The sequence below is a fragment of the Falco cherrug genome, chromosome 3 (genome assembly GCF_023634085.1).
Source record: "Falco cherrug isolate bFalChe1 chromosome 3, bFalChe1.pri, whole genome shotgun sequence".
Classification (NCBI taxonomy): domain Eukaryota; kingdom Metazoa; phylum Chordata; class Aves; order Falconiformes; family Falconidae; genus Falco; species Falco cherrug.
In genome coordinates, this window is record NC_073699.1 from 91,249,990 (window position 1) to 91,267,804 (window position 17,815).

A 17,815-nucleotide genomic window follows, 5' to 3' on the forward strand; every position below is an offset into this window, starting at 1 on the left:
CCACGGTCTGCTTTTGAACTCGAGCAAAGGAGGTCTTCTGTTTTCTCTGGCTTGGTCACTTCACTTACACCTGGTGGGCTTCTCCTTACAAGAGATTTGTGAGCACAGCAGTCTGGACATGTCCTCTGGAAGTGGACTGAACTCTGCTAAGGGAAAAAAACCCTCTCACTCCAGAAAGAGATTTTGCCTTGGCAGCAATTTCTGTACTTTCAATTCACTCTGTTTTAATCAGAAATCTTTCAAGTGTAAGAAGTGCTGCAAAGCTGATGGGGTACAACCTTGGAAAAGAGATGCCAATAAATAAAGGAAGAGCTTTCTCTGTCCTTGTGTGGTGTTCTGAGCAGCTGGGCTTCAACAGCAAGGGGAAGGGAGGAAGATGAATTAGGGGGAAGGGCTGAGTGGGATGCTAGAAGGTGGTGGTGGGGGAAATTTGGGATGAAGTGAGAAACTAGGGTAGAAAGAAGGAGGAAGAAAGGAGAAAAAAGAGTCAGTTGATGAGCAGGGGGATTGTAAGCAAAGTAAGTAATTTGAAAGGTAGCATTAACAAAACACTGAAGAAGCAGCACACATTTTGTTCCACAGCTATGTTAGTGTCTTGATGCAAGGAGAGGTGACAGGCACTCCTGTGAACAAGGATCAAAGTCTGCAATTTTACTTTCTTAAAATAATGAAATCACCACTTCAAAATAAAATATGAGTGTCTATTAAAAGAAAAATTCTCAAACTGTTGTTTTTGTAGCAAAATGGCCAAGCTGGAAGAGTTGGAGGAAATTGATATTAGTGGGAACAAACTGAAAGCCATTCCCACAACCATCATGAACTGCAGACGTATGCATACTGTAATTGCTCACTCTAACTGCATTGAAGTCTTCCCAGAAGTCATGCAGCTTTCTGAAATAAAGGTAAGGGATTAATGTGCTTTGGAAGAAGCAGGTCTAATGTGACTTTACCAATTCTATTCTACCCTCAGGTTTCTCATTGCTGAGAATGACCTCAGACCTGAGGTCTGACAGCTGCTTTCTCCTCTGAGGTCATATGCAAAATATGCGCCCCTGTGCTGCCTCAAGATTAGAATGGAAGAGCCTCAAAATCTGATTTTACACTCACCTTCACTAGATCCTGTCTTCTCTGCCAAATAAGCGTTAGTTGTCTTCCTGTGACAGTCTGTTATGATACAACTTAAACATTTGGCAAGAGCTACGCGTAATTAACTCTTGCTGCCTTGGCAATTGGTTGTTTGAGTAGGAATGGACTTTGTTTAAAGCGTGTGTTAAAAACTGCTGAAGCTGCAAAATAGAATAGGCCTTGGGGACAGAGAGAAATTCCAGGAGCACAGGACTGAGTATTTAGGCAAGCTACTTTAATTTTGCTAATTGCAGTCACATTTTGCAGAACCGGAAGAATGCATAATCCGTCTCTTGTATGTGTTTCCAGAAGTAATCCTGTGCTTTTCCTGACGCTTCTGTTTTGTGGGATGCATTCTTTGCTTGACCGTGCTGAAGAGCACTGCTGCTTACCTTTTGCGAACTGAGTTGCTGCTTCTCACCTGGCTATAGCTCAGGACACTCCGTGCTGTTTCTGCTGGGCAGAGCTGGGAGATGGTAAACTCGCAGCGTACAAATCTTGTGATGTAGCAGAAAAACTGTCATTCTCCGAGGCTGAGAACTGATTACCTGTTCACGGGCTCAAAACAACCGAAGTGTCCTTCAGGCACTCGGTCAAGTCAAAAGGCTAAGTTCCCAGACTGCCCTGTGTGCCTCGGTGTCTGGGGTCAGGGAAAGCAGCAGGAGCAATAATTCTGTTGGACAGCAAGTACATGTAAAGATGAGTTTTGTGGTTTTAGCCAGGAAATCTCAAACAAACTTGTGGGTTTTTGAATACTCCTCCCTCTTTGGAACAATGGCCGGAGGAAGCGGAGGGCCATTTAGAATCAATCAGAATCAAAGCCTTTTTTCTAAGAGGAAGAATTGGGATGGGAGAGTGAGGCTCTGCACAGTAAACATTGCTTTAAAAATATAAGTTTGGTGTTAACAAAAAAAAAAAAAATAAATAATGTTGGGATAATGTAAACACGTTGATAGGGAACAATCAGCTTTTTCCTTTTTTTCATGCATTTTGAGGAAAGCTGAAAGTTTTGTAAAAGCATTGGTATTTAAAGTGCTACTCCACCAGAATGTTTAGCAGAAAAATGCTCTTGGAAGACCTGGCAATTTCTTCCTGCTGGTGCCCTACGGTTATTTAGTTCTTTTTGGCAGAAGAAAGAGGCATGGTTGTCACTAACTGTTTTGGGAGTTCAGGAATAGCATGTGTGACTTCATCTAAGAGGGCACAGCGCTCTAGGACTCCAGCTCTGTGGAAAGAAAGTGCCTGGTCAGTATTCAAGCCTGGTTTTGACTTACATGATATGAGTTCGTGTAGTTGCCAGATGGCAAGGTGCCTTGTTGGGCATAGGGGTCTTTTGACCCTTTGGTGATTTCTCTAGGTCAGGGATAGCGTGTGTCAGTTTGGAGGTCAAGCTTGTGCTGTCTGCCTGTATCCATTACCTAGCTTAACCAGAGCTCCTTCTCAGGTATGTGAGAGCATTCAAAATGTGCCAAAGTAAGTTCAGAATGTGTTCCTTAACTATGGGTTTGGTCATTTGGTGAAATAAGCTTGCTTGTAGCAAAGCACAAAGTATAGTCTCATGTCACTTCTGTGATTATATCATATTTGATGGTCAATTTTAACTGAGGTGGCATTCAAAGACTCTACACCTCATGGGAAACTCTGTTACCTGAGGTAATGGCTGTTTTGCTTTTTGTGTTTAATTAGCCTGGGAGGCTGACATGTTTTTGGAGTCGATGATACTGCAACAGTTAGTAGCAGCAGTTACTATGCCGTCTGAAATAATTGGATAAGGAAAGGTAGTATAAACGATGATGTTTTTACACTTGCACTAACTCAGGATTTCCAAATGCGAGGTCATTTTAGTGATAAAGTTTTCTCCAAGCCTCTTTTACACACTACAGTCAAGGCTACAGAAGTTAACGTGTTGTCCTGTGCGTTAAAGAGCATGGTGAACGTCTCTGGGATGTCTGTGCAATATGTCTTGGGGTTTTTGTAGGATTTTTATTGTATTTTCTGACAGTTATTCATACTGTCAGTTAGGTTTATCTGTGCACACCTTAACATCTTCCGTGAACGGCTGAGCAGCTGGGAGCACACACACCTGAGTCAACGGCCCAGCAGACTCTTCCTTACAGCTGTTGTTGTCTTCCATTTCCTTGCCTTAAAATAAAACAGGGCACTTTTTTAATATCCAGCATCCTGGTGTGTTTTCACAGTCAAACAGTTGTGTACACCTTACTCCTTGAGCAGAGCTCAGCAGCCCTCCTGGGACCTGACTTGACTTCATGATCCAGTTTTTTTGACGGATGAGTTGCTCCTCTTTGTGGCCATCTTGCTGGACGGCTGGGGTGAGGGTGATACAGAGGTTGCTTGTTGCAGTTTTTGGTTAAGCTTATCTTTCACAGGAGCGTTACCTTGAGATCCAGAATAAGTGAAGATCTAGTAGCAGTAGCACCTTAAAAGACAAAACTCTCAATCAAGCTGTAAATGTAGTGTAAACAAATGCTGAATGTTAAACCCTGTCTTCCAGCTTGCCTGTCCAGTGCAAAATCCTGTGTGCAGCTGCAGGAGTTGTTCTGCTGGTGCTGCATGGGTGGGGCTAAAACATCTTGCATTAAAATAATGCATGAGGGAATTGGGATCAGTTAGGAAATACGCTTTCCTGCTAGCCTGAGGAGTATGATAAGGACTAAATTTAACATAGATATGCAGAAAGTCCCTCTTAGCCTGTTCTTCAAACAGTACAAATAAAATCTAAGAAATTTTAAGCCCATAAATAAACTGTCTTCACTAGTGCCTAGGGACCAAGGGATCTGCTGTAGACTGTTGCTGCCTTTGGCGTATTGGGCATTTAATGAGAACAATTAAATTACTTTTTTTTTTTTTTAACTTGTTATTCCAGCATGCTTTTCCATCAAATTTATAATGGCATTGAGGAGTTGAACACAGCAAGGCCTGTTGGCAGCTTCTTTAATCTGCGAAGTAATTACTGGTTCTGTGGAAGCAGTAAGGAGTTGCTCAGTGGAAGAAAGCTCAGTGGAATAACTGCTCTGTTAAGCTGTCTACCGTTTTATTTGCGTGACAGATTTAAACTCTGATTTCCTTATCAGGCTTAAATAATGTCAGCAGTTTGTTCTTAGATAATAAGGACTCCCTATTAGACAACCTCAGGATTCAAGATTTGGGTCAGAAATTCTTTATTTCCATCACATGTATTTAATAAAGTGTTAGGAGATATTCTTTTTCTTTTCCAGATTTTACTAGGTTATCTTATGCCACCTTCTAGCTCAGGACCCAATTTCTTTGAATATACCTACAAAAATGAAAATGTCTCGCTTGTATCGATGGAAATTACATAATGGTCAAAATGTGCAGCTAGGAAAAGCCTCCTCTGCCCCTCTCAGCTTTGTTTTGTTTAAGTTTTTGGAGTCTTTCTGGTTTTGCAAGTTGAAAGTAGAAAATGGTCTTTCTGAAAGATGTGGATAGATCTTCTGTCTTCTATTAAATACCAGCCTGCTCTGTCCTCTCAAAAAAAAATATTTTTTTTCCAATTTTTGGTGCATGCTACACTGGTGATCTTGTTATAGGATTTGGAGAGTTGGTTTTGTTCTTAAATGCCACATTTTCCCCTGTGTATTGACTTTCATCTGGATACGCCGCTTTAAACACTATTTGTTTGGGGATTTTGTCATTCTAGTGCACTTATTCTAGCTAATTTGTGCTTAGCTGGTGGATAGCCAGCAAGTTTTTCTGCTGCTTTGTATCGTATTTTTTTCTGAAATATTTAAGCTTTAATTTTTTCACTCCTTTTATTGACTTAATATTTAAATATGAATTCATCTAAGATGACACGAATTAAAATAATGTTTAAAACTGTTCTAGTATTTTTGTTCCTTTCCCTCTCTGCTCCTCCCCTCTGCATGCATTAATAACCCTGCTTATTTTAATATCCCTCCGTAAATACTGAGTTCCTGAAAGTGTGTTCATACTCGTGCTGGTTTAAACTGACTTCAGAGGAGGGATTGCTACGCCAGTGGCTTAGAAGTCCCAACTGTATTTATCTCCATTTCCTTTACCTATTAAAAGACCGGTTTAATCAGTAACGTTTTTTCATAAATACTTGAAAATATGCTGACCATTTTTGTCTCTGTGGAGAGCAGACAAAACTCCCTAGCTTTGTAACAAGATGATACCTGGCCAGAAATTGAAATGGAGGGAACATATTTCTAGGTGTCCCAGACATCTGGTAAGATGGCTACATGCCATATGAATTTCTTTTGCAAGAACAACTTACTTAAGTGAATGGTCTTAGGTCTTGGTTGCAGCCTTTATTGTTTATGAAACGTGTATTACTACATTTAATCAAAAATTGTATGATCTTGATGACAGCTGAATTCTCTTCCTTTTGCAGTGCGTGGACCTAAGCTGCAATGAATTGAGTGAAGTCACATTGCCTGAAAACCTGCCTCCAAAACTACAAGAGCTGGACCTGACTGGAAATCCCAGATTAGCCTTGGATCACAAAACCCTAGAGCTGCTGAAGTAAGTTACCTTACGGAGCAGGGAGGGGGCAGAACGACTCCTGTCACTAGGATGTGACAAAACCACAATACACGGAAGTGTACTTTTGTTTTAAGGAGTATGGCTCCCTGCTGTTAGTGGATCAGAAAGTAACAGATTACGTGGGTAGGTCAGAGATTGATACTTGGTTAAAGAGGATGACTTGACTTCAGTGCAACTGCTTTCAGCTGTAACGTCTGAAGGAGTCTGCTAGTCTGGTATAACTGCTATTTATCTCCAGTTTCATCTCCATTTTACTTCTGACATGAGATTCAACGAAAATATTTATTTTATTCCACTGTTGAGGTGCCACTAGTTGCTTACTGTATAGTTTTTTGCCCACATTCATCCATTTGGGTCTGTCTTTGCCATTGTGCTGCTTTTTACTTCTTCACATGCTATTTCATGTTACCCTTCATACCTCTCTGCTTTTGTCCTAGAAATATATACATACTTTTTCATGTTTAAGCCTCTCCTGAAGACTTGCATCTCCCACTCTGCTTGCAGCAAAGCTAGTTCCCTTGCTTTGGGACCCTCTGTTTCATTCCTGCGTACCCATTTGTTTCCTGCCCTGGGACTGAAGTGTTGTCCATAGCTGAAGTTCACTAAGTGCCTTGTGCCTCATTCTGCAGCGTGCGGGGAAACTGTTGCACTAAACCAGATCATCTGTGGACAGCGGTGCTGCCTTGAGCTTTCGCTGTGTCCTGAAGGGGACTGCACCAGCTCCAAGTTTCCTTCCAAGTCTCTTTGATCCTTAAATATTTAATGATTCCAAAAAGGGTTGATTTGCTTTTTAAGGGCCGAGCAGTTGCTTCGTGTTGTTTGCTTTTAAATAGTTAAGATCGGACACTGGAGTAGTAAACCTCATCTGTTGTGCAAGCAAGGGAAACTTAGTGCGAGCTTCCTTTTAACTCAAGTCAGCAGATTTTATCAAATTTAAATGGAAATTTGAATAATGATGAGGTTTTGCAGATAAAAACAGAGTCCATGTTCTGCAATAGACAGCAAGAAAAGGGGCTTTTCTCTATTTTTAAAGAGCTGCTTTATTGTATGCAGGAAACCTTCATGAAGAAGCAGCATGTGATGTTGCTTTGCTTCGGGGGGGGCATAATTAGTAAATAAATAATTAAAACACCTATATATAACAAAAATAATTGAATTGTGTTGAAACTTGAAAGTGAAAGATCAGGTATACTTGTGCATAACCCAGCAGACAAGATGTGCAAACCAGTCTCTTGCCAGTTTGGGTATTTAGGCATCATGCCCTGTAGCAGTATTGCACTTGGCTGTTGTATTTAAGTCCTAAGTAGTAGAAGAGTAGTGCGGCCCAGTTACCTGCCATATTTTCACTGGCATATGCATTGCCTTTAATCCACGGAAAACTTTTTTCCTCTTGGGTGTGCATTTTGTTATTTGGGGTTTTTTTAATAAATTATTCTGAAGACCTGAGGTCTGTTCTCTTCCCTAACGTTCATTAGCCACAGTCAAGTGTTTCAGGCCTCCTGAGGGGCTTCTTGGTGTCTGTACCAATATACAACATTGACTTCTGTGGTATGCTGCTATAATTGACTGTGAGGGAGGAGGTGCTCTTTTCACTTGTTTTTTGTGGCAGGCGCAAAAATACTTGTGTACTTGGTACTTTTTATATCCTCCTTCTGCATATGAAAGGCAGCTCTCCATCTGTGTCCTGGCAGGATTGAAGCAGGTAGTAGGTTAACATGTATTCCTGGTGCTGGTAAGAAGAGTCGTCCTGTCATGCATGCTTGCTTTTTCAGTATGTATGGAGATCTTAAAGGAGGCTTGCATGCTAAGGAGGATGTTGCCAAGTGATTTATTGGATGTAAGAATTTTAAGTAGCAATTAAAATGAAAAAGAAAAAGATGCTGCCACTCTGATTTTTAGGAAAGAGCATCTAGTTCAATTCCAACAGTCGTTTTAAATTAGGGGGAAAATAAAATACGCTGTCCACAAACCTTAGCCTATATGCCCTGCATAGGATATGCTCTTGGATATCATTTCTTTCTGGACACATGGTCTGTTTGTAGTGGTGCCACTGAGGAAGCTGAAAGCAGTGCTTTGAGGTAGCTGTAGCTTTTTTCACCGCTGCTGGGAAGCCTTGAGACAACTCTGGGTCCTTGACCTGCCCAGAAACCAGGGGTCAGTCAACCCAGTTAAAGAAACAAACAGAAAAAAACCTTTTTGATCCAAGTTCCTCTGCCCTGGAGGGTAAGTGCCTTGTATGAGAAGTCTCAAGAGGGTGTGTTTGCTCATGTGTGTAGTGTTTTGCAGGTGCAGATGGAATTAAAATCTCTGCTACTTTAGAAGAGATCCAGGTTTCCAGTTTGATTTGGGGTCAGATAATTTTTCAAATGCTCATGGCAAGATGTTTGCCTCCTGTTTGTCACACAGAGGGCTGCAAAACCAAGGGCTTAAAACACCAGTGGTTCTAACATTATTTATGTAAGTTGTTTGCTTTTAATCTGCCCTCACTGATGTACATCCTGACTATTAGCATAGAAAGAAGTGGGACTGGGTGTGACAGTACTTCAGGTTATTTGAGGAAGACTCTGCAACGCTGAAAAGACTTTTCTGTCCGTCCAGGTCAGGCGGGGGTTTGAATAGAGAAAAATGAACGCTCAGAGTGAACAGTTAGACCTTTCTGCTTGTGTCTTTTTATGATTCATTTGGTTCATGAAAGGTTCAGGTGCCTTTGAAGTGTCTGCAGCATGTGGGGAGCTCGCTTTACCCGTCTTTGGAAGCGAGCAGGTGGCGGGGGGGGTCATCTCTCCCCAGCAAAGCAGGGCTGTGAAGAGAGGGGTGCAAACAGAGAGGGCTGGGGCCTTTTTTTAAGTCTACTATGCTGCATGAGTTATTTGAAATTCAGGCTAAAGTCTATGTTGGTAGTAAATTGGAGGGTAGAGGATCAAGGGCCCCAGTAAAAAATTGGACTGCATAACTGGGGAAGGCAGAAGGGCTGTGCCCACTGTTGGGACCGCAAGGTTGGCTCTCGCAGGTTGGTGCAGGACCAGGATGGAGAGAATTTCTGGTTTGTGAGCATTTTCATGGAAAGCTGTTACTACACGTTTCTAAAAATATTTTTTTTCTTTTTTCTCCCCCCCGCCCCCTTTGGGGAATGGTGTGGGTCATACAGGAGCTTTCATTTGAATATAGTGAAAAGAACCCAGAGACTTGCTGTTCAAATGGGTGGGAGACCTGTATAAGTTAAAAAAAAATCATTTCTCTGTACTGGCTTTCATCAAGCTAGCGACAAATTTGCCTTATATTCCTACTGAGCCAGGTTTGAAACAAACAGCTCAGGGGTGAGGGCAGGGAAGAAGAACCAGCTAAGCAAAACAGTGCAGCTGACACCCTTGGAGGCTGAGTTATTTAGTGCTTTTTTGTTCTTTGTGTGCAGACACATAAAAGAAACCACTTTGGATGTCCTGCTTCATTTTCTTCTATTAAAAGTATTGCTAGTACTAGAAGGGGACAAAAAAAGGTGTTATCTTCACATTTTAAGCTGGATCGTGTCAGCACTTCAATCTATTGCATCTTTCCCCTTCCCTTTCTCCTTGCAGCAATATCCGTTGCTTCAAGATCGACCAGCCCTCGGGCGGTGATGCTTCAGGAGCGCCAGCGGTGTGGAGTCACGGCTACACAGAAGCTTCGGGCGTTAAGAACAAGTACGACCTGGCATCGTTTTTATTATATGAGCTTCCTAGCAGCAGAGCACCTCTTTGCTGATACAAAGAAATCCTTTTTTCAGTGAAAGTTTTGGGGACATTTTGGGCCTCACAAAGGCTGAGACCATGCCATGACTCTGTATTTGTACACGGGGCCCCTGCCTGGCTCTCCACTTTGGTCTTTGTTAGGGAAGTTGCTAAGATACAAGTGTAACCGACACATTTTGTCTATGGGAGACTCCAGTACTTGCAAAAGATCTGAGTGTTTAAAAGCATTTTCCTCTTTGCAAAGCTTCTTTATCTTCAACCAAAGGATGTTTACCAAGCAAATCAGAGATACTAAAGGAAGAGGCAGAATGGCCAAAATGCTGAATATTCATAGTGTGTGGAGCTCCTGTGACTAAGGCAGCACTTGACAAATAATGTACCAAGAGTCTGCTAGTCTCTGTGTTGCTGGCAGTGTTATGAATCTTTCTTTGTTCCTTAAATACCTTTTCAGAAATCTTCTGCTACCTAGGTTTCCGTAGCAAGTGCCAGTAAGCCTTTACTTACTGCTAACTGATTTAACACACCACTTGGTCATCAGCATGTTAAATCACAAGGACGGCTTTTGGAGGAGCAAGTGCAGCTTAAACTGATGTTTCAGGGTTCCTTTCCCCCCTGTTTCTACAAATGCGAGACCTGTTCACATGCTGAAAAGGAGGAAGAATCCTTAGGGCTTGGCTTGAACTTCAGTATAGTTCTCTCCACATCTTAGCGCTGTTGATGGACCTGCCTTCTCCAACAGCGCAGAAAGCAGTCCCGAAAAGCTTGTGAACAGAGGTGGTTAAAACTAGCTCTAAGACCAGGCTGTATCTCTCTGGTCAGAATGACAAGATGAGAAACTAGTAGCAGGTAACAATTCATGTTCTCCTGCTTTGTGTTTTCCCTAGGCTGTGTGTGGCAGCACTTTCAGCCAATAACTTCTGCGACAACCGGGAGGCACTTTATGGTGTTTTTGATGGTGACCGCAATGTGGAAGTGCCGTATCTGCTGCAGTGCACGATGAGCGACATCTTAGCAGAAGAGCTGCAGAAAACAAAGAATGAGGAGGAATACATGATCAACACTTTCATCGTTATGCAGAGGTGAGTCTTGGATCTGAAGCCCTTTTTATCTTGTGTGCGCTAAATGGGCAGTTTGTTCACTTTCAGTTCAGACATCTGCTCTCCTCTTGCTTCAAAAAAATGCAAGAGGGGAAAAAAGCTTTAGAGTAGCCTTGGCTACGGTGTTTTCTTTTATTGCTTGTTTTGTGAATATTGCCCTCTGATCCTTTCAGGTGTGGGGAGAAAACCCCAACACCTCCCCACCCAAGCAAAATAAAACAAAAAACCCACAACAAGCCACCCACCTGCAAAGTTACTAAATGGTCATGACTCAGCGATGGGTCAAGGTTTACTCTTCTGGTATCTTCAAGTCTTGCGATTCACAGTTGGCCAGAACTGAGTCAGTGGTATGAATCTCTTGATCACTTTTTAAATGTCCTTACTGCTGCTGGCTGCAAAGTCTGGGCTGATCCTTTCTATTTCTCCATACCAATTCAGGTTATTTAAGGCTACACAAATATTTAAAACATGTAGTCTGACTCCTTAGAAATGTTTCTCTCGTGTCATCCCTTTGGCCTTAGAATATGATTTGAGCAGAACCCATCCAAAGAGATTGTGATAGGATAGCTATGAGTGTGATAGTAGTTCTGTGCAGTGGTTTGGAAACCTGCATGCATGCCGTTCTTGACGGAAGAAATTGTGCCTGGGGAAACATTGAGGGAAAGAGGAGTATGGAGGGAATTGAACAAAGGAGAACAAAAGAGGTCAGGGAGACAAAGGAGAAAGCAAATAAGCAGCTTAGAAACTGAGGAAATGGATCAAGTTAAAAGTAGCATAGGTTATCACTGAATTGCTGCACCTTTGGAAAGGAAAAATACTGAAGATCTGGTATCAGGAAAGATACAGAGGCAGCTGGGCGATACTGAACCTGACAGACGCAAGAGAGAAAATGCTTCCTTGCCATAATTGCATGTAATAGTGCCTCAGACCCGGCAGCTGAGAAGGTGGTTGCCATATACTTAAAATATTCAAGAATAATAACAAATTTGAGTATTGAAAGTACTTATTAAGTGGTTTTGTTTGCTACTAATGCAATTTCACAGGAATGTGGCATTCCTACAAAAAGCTGCTTGCTTTTTTTTTTTTCTTTTCTTCTGTTTTTTTTTTGGCCTCAAGTCAAAATAAGCAAACCACTTCTTTGGAGAACCAGAAATAGTATTCATTCCAGTTGCATTTAACAATTCATTGAAGCTTGTTACAGATGATATACAACACTCCTGAAGTGTATTTTTTAAAAATAAAATAAAAGCACATTGGAGATTGGTTATAAATTTAGTTGTGCATTCTCTCCCCAGGATTTTGAACCAAAAGATCTTGACAGCTATACCTAGCCTTAATATAAACCTAGTAATCTCTATAATTAGCTTTCTAATTACTGTAATTCCTAATTACTATAGGAGAAGGCCCTGATAAACAAGCTACTGGGAAGAATAATCAGGTTTTCATAGTTTAGTATTGAAATGAATTTACATTCTAATGACAGGATTCTGAAAACTTCAGTTTTATCCATAGTTTTGGGGTTTTTTACTAATTCCTGCTATTTCTATTTCTAAGAACTTCTTTAACAGGTTAGTAACTGACAGGATAAATTAAAAGTGTGCCTTCTTACAGTGGAATTAAGAGCCACTGTGAATTTCTTTTGGTCATTACTTGATACTTCAAGAACGTTATTCAAGACATCACAAAACAGTGAACTCTGTTTTCTGTTTTTGCTCAAAAATAAGAGTTTTTACAGTTATATTTTTTATAATAAAATCTGTAGCTTCAGAAGCCGAAGAAGCAGCTGGATAATATGAACCCGCTTTTTAAGCTCTACCTGTACTCAATGCTTCTCAAACCCTCTCTATTTCCTTCAGTCTGACCTTCAAAACAAACATCTTTAAGATGCAGAGGGAGAGAGACAACTGTGCAACTGTTAAAATTCCAATGATATTTTTTTTTCTGTTCTAAAACTAAGCAGATTTGTGTATCTGCATATGTGTAAATAACACAGTGCCTGAGAGTTGCACGTGATTTCCCTGCAGTGCTGCCGTAGTGTCACAGTCTTCAGTGGAGACTTTTGTTTCTGTCTCAGTGATCCAGTAGAGTCAATGACCTGAGTGCTTGTGCTAGCAAACAGCGGCTGTTTCTCCTTAGTACCCCACAGCACTTGTTTTCCAATTAAAGAACAATCATTGTGTTGTTTAAATTCCAGGAAACTTGGAACAGCTGGACAAAAACTTGGAGGCTCTGCTGTCCTTTGCCATATAAAACATGATCCCATGGACCCTGGTGGATGCTTCACACTAACCTCAGCAAACGTGGGGAAGTGCCAAACTGTCCTCTGCCGGAATGGGAAACCTCTGCCTTTGTCCAGGTGTTACGTGATGAGTTGTGAAGAAGAGCTGAAGAGGATTAAGCAGCATAAGGCCATTATCACAGAGGTTAGAGAACAGTTAGGGACTTGTTGCAACTTGTAGCTTCCTTGGAGAGTATTTGCACAGCAATGCATGAACTTACATGTTGATATTAGTAACCTCTAAGAGGTAATGGTATGGGTTCCAGAGTTGCACTTTTCCTTTTTAAGGTGGTTCATACCGCGCGATCAAGTTATCATGCAATTGAGTTGCTTTTCCATCCCATTGCTATGCTGGATTTTGGTTAATGTCAGAGGGTGAGCAACTGTGAGCATGTTACATTGAAAGAGGAAAGTGGACACTCTCATCCTAATGGGGAGAGGAATTGCTGTGCTGGAGCTGTCATGAAGAGCCTCTCTAATTGAAAAGGATGAGAGGGCAGAGCACTTGAAGCAATGTTGTCCTTCCCTTAGGAGACTCCTTGCTCCTGGCAGGCTGACTTTGCTGTCTGAGCTCCTGCATTCCCAGAGCTGCCCCTTTGACAGGCAGCTCTTGAAGAGAGCACTTGCCCAAAAGGAAAACCCATCCTGTGCTCAGCTGAACCATGAGAGAGGAGAAGACTGTTTGTTCCCTTCTTACAAGCTTGAAGCCACGGCTGTCAGTTTTGTTTTGCCTTGTGTGACACATGCATAGGAATAGATAAATATTGAATCCTCCTAATGGTGGAGGAAAGGGCAGGAGACTCACTGCTGTATGCCCGTGAGCAGGGTGCGTGTGTCTGTGTAGGGGGGTGTGTGTGTGTGTGGAATAAGTCATGTGCCTATTGATCTTGCCAGGGAAAGGTGACAACTGGGATCTCAAACGTGACAAATTGCAACGGAGTCACTCCAACGTAGTGTGCATCACCAAGGCATGCTCCTTGTGTTGTTCCACAGAGGAAAGGGAAATTTCTGCACTGAATCTTAAGATGACTCACTGATTTCATGCACGCTGATGGCTTATCACTGCTGTCAGCCTTCTAATGGGGAAGTTAATAAGCCGACAAGGGTGGTTTTTTTCTTCTGAGTAGTTTTAAAGGGGAAGGGTTTTTTAGTCTTAGTTCGCTTCTCTGTGGTTATCTGCTTTATAATAACCCCTGCAGTCATCAGCTGGACCAAATGAGTGTAAATCCTCACCTTTGTTTTCTTCTGGAACATGCAGTTAGCAGGGTGCGGCTATCCCCAGCAGGCTGACAGATAGCCAGGCTTGCTGTTTCAGACACTTGCTCTGCTTATTCTGGCAGCTTGGCTTCTAACCAGGACAGGATCCTGGGATTAGGACATGCATGTGATGTACTTCTGAAATACGTCCCATTATTACTGATGTTTTCCCTTCAGATATTACTCCTCCACCCCTTGGAAACGTCATATCTAAGTGGAAATGTAGTAAGTAATTGGGACATGTAAAACATTTTGCTACAACTCGGCTGACTGAGAAATGCAGACTTGCTGTGTGCTGCGTTTGACTTGCATGCTTCATTTAAAGTCTTTTTTTTTAAAAAAAAAATCTGAACTTTTGTTTCCTAAGTGATGAGCCAAGATGAAACCTACAATTGTTACAGCTGCAAGAGAAGAGTCAAACTGAGCGATCTGCCCCTATATCAAACGGAGCTGTGTGGCTTTGCCTTGTATAAAGGCAGATATCGTGGGTGGAGGAGGGATAAGTCTGACTCACTGGTAAAACATTAGTCCAGTTGGCTCTCACAGCTGCACGAGCAGAATAGACAGCTCTTTGTTGCAGACTCTGCTTTGTTGGTCTGTGCATAGGTAATGCTGATGACAAATTGGTAGGGTGTAGGAGGCGTAGCGCAGGGTTGCAAACCAGCCATTGCTGGGCTGTAATCCCAGCTCTGTGACCTCTTAGCAAGTCCCTTTGCTTTTCCATCTTCTCGTCTGTAAATGGTAGTGTTAGTGTTAGGGGCACTGCAGAACCAGCCATCAGTAAAGTATCAGTAAAATGCAAGGAGATGTAGGTGCTGTGTATCCTTGTCTGCTTTGTTCCCAGTTTCCTGTCCTTTCTAATTTCAGGATGGCAAAGTGAATGGTGTGACGGATTCAACAAGAATCTTGGGGTACACCTTCCTTCACCCAAGCGTTGTGCCGCGTCCTCACGTCCAGTCCATCACCTTAACTCCGCAAGATGAGTTTTTCATTCTGGGGAGCAAGGGGCTGTGGGACAGCCTCTCGATGGATGAAGCAGTGGAGGCAGTCAGAAATGTGCCTGATGCACTGGCAGCTGCAAAGAAGCTTTGCACTTTGGCCCAGAGCTACGGCTGCAACGACAGTATCAGTGCAGTTGTGGTTCAGCTCAACGTGACAGAGGACAGCTTCTGCTGCTGTGAACTTAACGGGGTCCCACCCCCCAGCCCAGGCATTTTCCCCCAGTCTGTCAATGTGGTCATCAAGGACAGGCCAACGGATGCACTTGGGATGCCGTCTTCGAGCAGTGGCATGGCTTCAGAGATCAGCAGCGAGATCTCCACCTCTGAAATGAGCAGTGAGGTGGGATCCACGGCCTCTGACGAGCCTCCCCAGGTAGCCATGAACGAGAACAGCCCGGCCTACCCAGGGGAGCAGCGCTGCATGTTGCACCCTGTCTGCCTGTCCAATTCTTTCCAGCGGCAGCTTTCCAGCGCCACTTTCTCCAGCGCCTTCTCCGACAATGGCCTTGACAGCGATGATGAGGAGCCAATTGAGGGGGTGTTCACCAATGGCAGCCGTGTGGAAGTGGAGGTGGACATCCACTGCAGTCGAGCGAAGGAGAAGCAGCTTCTCCAAGTGCCGGTGGAAGCCAGCGACGAAGGTATCGTCATCAGTGCCAATGAAGATGAGCCCGGCCTTCCCAGGAAAGCTGAATATTCTGCCACAGGCACGATAGGGCGCCGGCGGGGCAACGGTTCTGTGGCACCGCAAGAGAGGAGCCATAACTTGATTGAAGTTGCAACAGACGCGCCGCTCAGAAAAACAGGGGGCTACTTTGCTGCTCCAGCACAGCCTGATCCCGACGACCAGTTCATCATCCCACCAGAGCTTGAAGAAGAAGTCAAGGAGATTATGAAGCAGCACCAGGAGCAGCAGCAGCAGCAGCAACAGCAGCAGCGGCAGTACCCGATGGACCACCTGGCAGACTATTACGATACACCACTATGACCCACTCTTTACTGCTCAGAAATGAACTAATGAACAAGGAGACTTGAGTGCGGGACCCTGTGGGCTCGCATTACAGCAGGGGTTTTCCTTATCCTTTTCCTTTATATACTTCCTTTTCCTTATCCTGCCACTACAGATAACTGCAGCTTTTCAGTTTGTTAGGTTTAATATTCATTGACTTTCTTCTAGAGATGCTTGACCAATAAAGTTTAAAATAGTTAACCTTCCCTTAACATACCAAGTGTAAAAACAGAAAAACAAAAAAATAATAAAAAAATAATAAAAAGGTTTAATATATTGCTGAGAAACAGATGATGATGTAATATTTTTTAAAATGGCTTGTTTGTTTTGTTTGAAAAGCAGGGCAGTAGCCAGTGCTAAATGATTTAAGTAATATTGTAATACTGTATTTCTTTGAGAGAAAAGGCTTTTTTTGGTCTTGAAAATGATAGACATTTGTAGAATATGGAGACTAACTCCTAGGAGTTGCTTTACTCTTTCAGGTGACTTAAGTCACTGAGATTCACTAATTTTCTCTGAGAGAACAGTTGATTGGGAAATTCCTGTAAATAGCTCAGTGTTGTATAGTGATGCTTACATGTTTTGTAGCCTTGGCATTAAGGACACAACCTGAAAAATTGATCTTTTTTTCTTCAGTGACTCTTTGGGCCATGGTCATTAAGCATAACGGACTGAGTGGCTGTGTACGAGTTACCTAGAACTGAGGTGGTGTAGACCATTTAAAGAAACCCACTTTTTCCTCTGGTCTCTTTTCTTTCCTTACTTTTACAGACACGTTTTGTTTGTGTTCCTTACTGCTGCCACAACCAGCATGATTGTATAGCGCTCATTTGCTGTAGAACATTTACATACCAAGAGTTATATTAAAGCCGAATGCACAAATGAACATGTCATAACTTTTGTTATAATAAATATGAAATTTACACCTGATGTCTGCTTTTATGTCTGAATAGCTGAGCAGCAGCTTTCAAACAGTAGCTCGCTGTGGTTCGTCAGCGTGCTGCTCAGTTTAAACCAAGAAGTGTTGACGCTTTTTCAGCTTGATCACATCCTTACACTAACTGCAGCTCACGTTTACTTCTAGAATGTAAAGCCCATGCAAAATGGCCTTTAAAAGATATGAACCAACTCTCTGAGGATTCGACCTGTTTCTTTTTTTCTTTCTCAGTACTAATTCAGCACTATTGATTTGCCCTTTGCCACAGTATTGACAGTGCCAGAAGACTGAAGAGGAGCGGTGCTCTGGCTCTGTCCCCTGGGACTGAGTAACTGAAGATAGAAATGATGAAGGAATAATGCAGGCTAAGAAAAGGGAGAGAGAAAGCATTGGGCACAGAGCGAAGAGGGAAAAAATAAGCAGAAGGTGGAAAAGCGAACTCAGAGCTACCTGTGTAAACTCAGATTTGCCCAAATGTGTAGAATGAACACAAGTTCCGTGGCAGCGTGACTTTGGTAGCAAAAGGGCATATTTTTTTTTTGTGATTACTGTGGGAAAGGGGCAATGTCCTTTTTCAATATTGCCTCCAACCAACGGCTCCATTTTGCTTGTCACTCTTTAAAAAGCTGAATTAGTGTGTGATCGTGACAGTGTCTTGCTCCTGCTTGACATTTGGGCTATATTTCGGAGAGGGCTGCGGTAACAAGGCTGTTGTCCTTATTCTGTTCTAGGGTGAAATAGCCAAGTTAGGACAGGATTGCTGTTAGCAGAAGGTTTTGGGGTTATTTTCCTTAAATAGTAACAGCAGAGAGGCAAACATGAAATTACCTGTTCTGGT

At 42.5% G+C, this 17,815-nt stretch overlaps 1 protein-coding gene across 2 annotated transcripts in view; it reads left to right on the plus strand.

Moving 5' to 3' along the window:
* Positions 1-16,970, plus strand: part of PHLPP1 (PH domain and leucine rich repeat protein phosphatase 1) — a 143,304-nt gene extending 126,334 nt beyond the window's left edge. For both annotated transcript variants that reach the window (XM_055704900.1, XM_027799234.2), the window contains exons 12-17: positions 740-902; positions 5,519-5,649; positions 9,246-9,350; positions 10,283-10,477; positions 12,690-12,918; positions 14,898-16,970. In XM_055704900.1, the coding sequence (XP_055560875.1) occupies positions 740-902; positions 5,519-5,649; positions 9,246-9,350; positions 10,283-10,477; positions 12,690-12,918; positions 14,898-16,019 (1,945 nt within the window). In that variant the 3' untranslated portion in view covers positions 16,020-16,970. The remainder of the gene's footprint in view (positions 1-739; positions 903-5,518; positions 5,650-9,245; positions 9,351-10,282; positions 10,478-12,689; positions 12,919-14,897) is intronic.
* Positions 16,971-17,815: the final 845 nt, after the last annotated feature.